This window comes from Plasmodium gonderi (assembly GCF_002157705.1).
Source record: "Plasmodium gonderi DNA, contig: Pgo-contig_59, whole genome shotgun sequence".
NCBI classification, from domain to species: Eukaryota; Apicomplexa; class Aconoidasida; order Haemosporida; family Plasmodiidae; genus Plasmodium; species Plasmodium gonderi.
The window spans coordinates 737-5,826 of NW_021628993.1; the positions used below are offsets into that span (position 1 = coordinate 737).

The following is a 5,090-nucleotide window of genomic DNA, read 5'->3' on the forward strand; positions in this document are numbered from 1 at the left end:
TTTTCTTTTTTTTTTTTTCAAAAAAATCATAGTTTATTAGCTACTGTTTATTCCACTTTTTTCAAAATGCCTTTTAGCGTACTTCTTTAAGACATTTCTTTCTTCGATTTACTTTTACAAATAAATTTTAATTGAAGAGAATATACATTTCTTCGAAAAAATTTAATTACAAAGGTTGTATTCCATATTTTTTAAAAAATATATTGTTTCCAATTTAAAGATATAGTATCATTTTTTAAAAATTATTTTAGTGGAATTGTTAATTTTTTTTTTTTCTTCTCTTCACAGAAAAGCGGAAAGTATAAAAAAAAAAAAAAAAAAAGGACACTACGCATTCATTATAGCTTCAAAAGCTTAGTGTGGCTATATGTTATTAGTTTATTGGTTTAATTTTTCTAAGTAATGCAAAAAAAAATTTTAATTTGATTTTTTATTTTTATTCATTTATATAAAAATTGATAACAGTAACTTTTCAAAGAGTCAAACTTATTTTTAATGATGAACTTTTCTTATTATTGATTATTAAAGCTATTTTGCTTGTCTATTTTGCAGAAAAACAAACAGCATTACTTATATATAAGTCTAATAGTGATATATATTTATGTACACATATTCATATATATATTCACAGATATAATAGCTGAATAAAGCAATGACCCCTAACAAATTTTTTGCAAGTATGGTGCACAACGAGTGCGAACATGATATATGTAAAGAAAGGTTTCATCATTTTATGCTTAAAATTGGAATTAAAAATATCCCTTTTGAATGATTTAAATAAGTAATATCAATCTTTATAAAGGACGAATGAAAAGTTTGCTATTTTTATATTTTAAAAGAGTGCTAAAAGAATATAAATTTACAAAATGCAGTTTACACGTGAGTTACTTAAATACATCTCAAAGTTGGATGTGTACGAAAAAATAATAATAATAAAATTAAAACACCTTATAAAGATATATTTACATAAAAAAAAAGTAATAAATTCATTGAACTTTTCGTACTATAGAGAAAATTTTCAATATTTATTACAAACTGATATGAATTATGAAAATACTTTTGCGCATGTCTTTCTATTTATACCCGAAAATGACTAAAATATGTACATTCAACCATTAATAAATATTTTGCAAAAAAGTGATCAAATAATAGTATTAATTATGCCTGTGTCCTCAAATGAAAAATCGAAACCACTCGGGCTAATTTTATCCATTAAGCATAACATATGAATCCAATTAAGCATATGAAAAGAATATCCTAATCTTTTAAAGGAACGTTGTTTTTAATGCCTTTTTTAAAACAAGCTTTGCAATCAAATGATGATATATTTTATATACTATTTGAGTTAATAAAAAAATATATCTAATGAATAGATGCAAAAATAATTATTTTAAATTATATAGTTCTGTAGTTTGGCTCTCTTTGCAAATAATTATACACGTGCAAAGGCTTAAAAGTTACTAACGACAATTGCACAAAATAAAATACGAATTTAATGCACATGTGTTTATTTATAATGAAGAGAAAAAGTATTAGACAAGGCACATAATTATATATGACCATAATTATATGAATATTAAAAAATTTTGAATCAAAAATTATATTGTTGAAAACGCATTAAATATTACTTAAATCATATTCACCATTGCTTAAATCACATGAATGATATAAAAAATTAAAAAAAAAAAAAAGAAAGAAATAAAATCGTGCCAAATGACTCGAAGATATAACGGTACATAGTTATAGAAATGTAACGAACATGCATAAAATGTTCTTACACATTCGGGTTATAATAATATTACTACATTTACATATGCTGTTTTTTTTTTTTTTTTCCTGTTCTTGGAAGGTGAAAGTGGAAATAATGCCATTTACCTTAAAAAATGGCACATTTTCAAAGTTACATATTTCTGTTTACTTGTTACCTAGTTTACTATTATTTTTTCTATAACACATGGTTTATGTATATTGCAATTATGCTTTCTTCCATATATAAATCAATTTTATAAATTATTTTACATTATATATCATATTCGAAAAAATGAAAAAAGCTATTAAACTATGGAAATTATATCTTTAATATTCAAGCAATATGTTCTTTTTCAGCAATTGATTTGTCAAAAAGAGAATCTTTCCATTTATTAAAGAAAATTCTTTTGTTTGTTTTCCACTCTTCCCATTTATCCCATTCCTTACTTATGTAGACACGTTCCTTAATATGAAGCCAATTCATCCATTCTGTAGACTCTCTATTTTTTCTTTCTTTCCACTTGAGCCATTTTGTTTTCTCTGTTGGATGCAACCATTTGGCTAATTTTTTGTTTTCCCATATTGCCCAATAATCATCTTCTTCACTTTTCCATTCATTTAATAACCATAACATGATTTTTGAATTTTTCCAAAAAATCCATTCTTTTAAAATCCATTCATTTAAATTGGAATCATGCTTATTAATCCAATTTTCCCATTCAATTTCTATATTTTGGATTTTTTTTGTTTTATCTAAATTTTTCCATTCATAATAATTCTGTGTTGATGATTGTTCCTGTGCACCAGCTATATTCTCTGAAATATCCATATTTTTTTCATTATGACTCCATTTACTTTCCATTTCTTTTATCCAATATTGAAATTCCCCCTCTCTATCATTAAGCCAATTCATTTTTTCTTTATTCAACGAAGAATTGAATTCATTAAAATCATTCTCCAGTCTTATCATCCAATTATGCCAAGTGTACTGTTTCCATTCTTCTTCTATATCTAGCGCTCCTTTATCGATTCCTACCAAATGAACCGGATGATTCACAGCACTGTCCTTTTCTACATAATTAGACTATATGAGTTTATAAACAATAATATATTTAATATTTTAATTTAAATAGTAAAGGTTAAATTAAAACAATATATATATATATATACTTATTTATCTTTAATGTTTTTTAGGCTTACTAATGGACAATTTTTCAAAAGAATAGAAGAGGATGTCAAAAAAGCAAGAACGGTGGATAAAACACATGAGAAATTGTTCCTCTTAGCATGTGATAATTTCTTTTCCTTATTTTTATCTTCTAATTCAAACATATTGTCTGCTGGCGTATAATTTTCTGTATACATATATTCCTCCATATTCAGTTTTTGTACAATAAAAATATATCTATATAATCGTTCCTTTTTCAAATAAGGAAAGAAAATGTTGCAAAATTTAATTCTGATCTATCTGTAAAGTCATCTGTTAATTTTGTAACAAGTGAACTTTTCGAATTTTTTTTTATTGGAATAAAAACAATAGTAACAGTAACTGTTATAGTTATTAACTAAAACTATAATTGTAAACATAAAATACTGAACAATTTATTATATGTAGTATAAACTTAATTCAAAAGAAATTAAACAGTAACTATAAAATCGAGATTTTGTAACTTGAATTTTTCGAAAAAAAAAAAGGTAGACTTCATTTTGTATAAGATCGTGTTATTGAATACAGGAATAAAAAACTTTTCCCATAAAAGTAATATTTATTTAATAAAATTATTTATTTTTAAATTTGTCGAAATATATTTTTATTTTTTTTTTTTTATGAAAAATAATTTTAAGTTGTTACATTTTTGATATTATTTAATTAATAGTTTTATTCTACATGATGTATATGTTGTTGTATGCACTAATTATTCTATATCCGATCTTCTCAATTAATTATTTACTTTCTTAATCATTTTCGTAAACGTATTTTATAATTCAATTTCATAATTTTATATCATGCATACAATTTTGAGATTGTGCTTTTTTAAAATAACAATAAATTTCTAATAGTAGTTTTTTGTGATAACAACTATTTTATATTTATTTAATTCAACGTTCATGTAATACAATGAATAAATGGATTAGCCATATGTTGCCAAAAAATGTTACAATTTGTTTCAGTTATCTAATGATGTATATACTAGGAAGAAGAAATCTAAAAATAATATTGCTCAAAAATGCATGCCACTTAAAAAAAAAATTAATTTATGTTAATTAAAATATGATTCAAAATGAATAAAGTATTTATTCATGTCCACTTAAATATTTCAATTAAATGCAATTTAAAAAAAGTTCCTGCATTCGTTTACGCTTGTTATGTTTAAATTACAAGTTAAATTATCATTAAAAATACATCCCTTCTTGATTCGTAAACAAATAAAACAGTGTAACACATTTATTTTTATTATGATAACAAAATGGTCTTATCTTTTTATGAAAAAAAATACAAAGATAAGGGAATTCCTTTTTCTTCACAACAACATACAAACGCCATCTGACCTGGAACCAATAAAAACATAATAATCTCAAAGTATCAAAGTAATTAAAAATAGTGACCATTCGAATAAAAAAAAATTATTTTTGTCATTTTTTAAATATTGCAGATATATTTTTATGTATGTTTAAACATTTGTCCTAAATAATTAATGCGTATTAAATTATATCAAAAAAGTATAGTATATTATATTCAGAAAAAAAAAATAAAAAAAAAAAGACGCAAAATTTTTACGAAAATGCCAAATTATATAGACTTGTACAAGCAAGTTTATCATTTTAAGTTTTATATTATGATAATGAAATTGATTTAAAATAGGAATTTACAAAAAATGTAAAATGGTATAACATGCAATGTAAAGATCAAGCATAAAAGTCACCTTTCTAATAATATATGCTCCCAATTTTATGTACTTAAATATACAGTAACAGATAAATTACAAGAATTATATCCCTATATTTGAACATTTCATAATGCTATCTGGAGTAAAATTATACAATAGTATAAAATAAATTAAAAAAAAATCTTAATAATATACATTAGTATACATGAGTAAGAAAGATATGTCGTATAGTAAAAAGAATAAGCTTGTCCAGCTTAATAACTCCGTTAAAGAAATATACTTTACACTTTGTTTTAACAAAACTTCTGCTTCTTTTTATATTTAAATAATCGCATAGTTTCATATAACATCATTTATAATAATGTACATTATTTACAAAATTCTGTTCATTAAAGGTTGTGAATACTGTTAGTCTTTACAAATAAAATTTAAAGGATAAAAAAAAAAAAAAAA

General features: G+C 23.0%; 1 protein-coding gene across 1 annotated transcript; it reads right to left on the minus strand.

Annotated features, from left to right (window-relative positions):
• Positions 1 to 1,740: 1,740 nt before the first annotated feature.
• On the minus strand, positions 1,741 to 3,126 carry PGO_000680 (variable surface protein; the record flags this gene model as incomplete). Its single annotated transcript, XM_028690816.1, has 3 exons — positions 1,741 to 1,875; positions 2,207 to 2,833; positions 2,950 to 3,126. The coding sequence occupies 3 exons, from the start codon at positions 3,124 to 3,126 to the stop codon at positions 1,741 to 1,743; spliced, it is 939 nt and encodes a 312-aa protein (XP_028546617.1).
• Between the last annotated feature and the right edge of the window lie 1,964 nt (positions 3,127 to 5,090).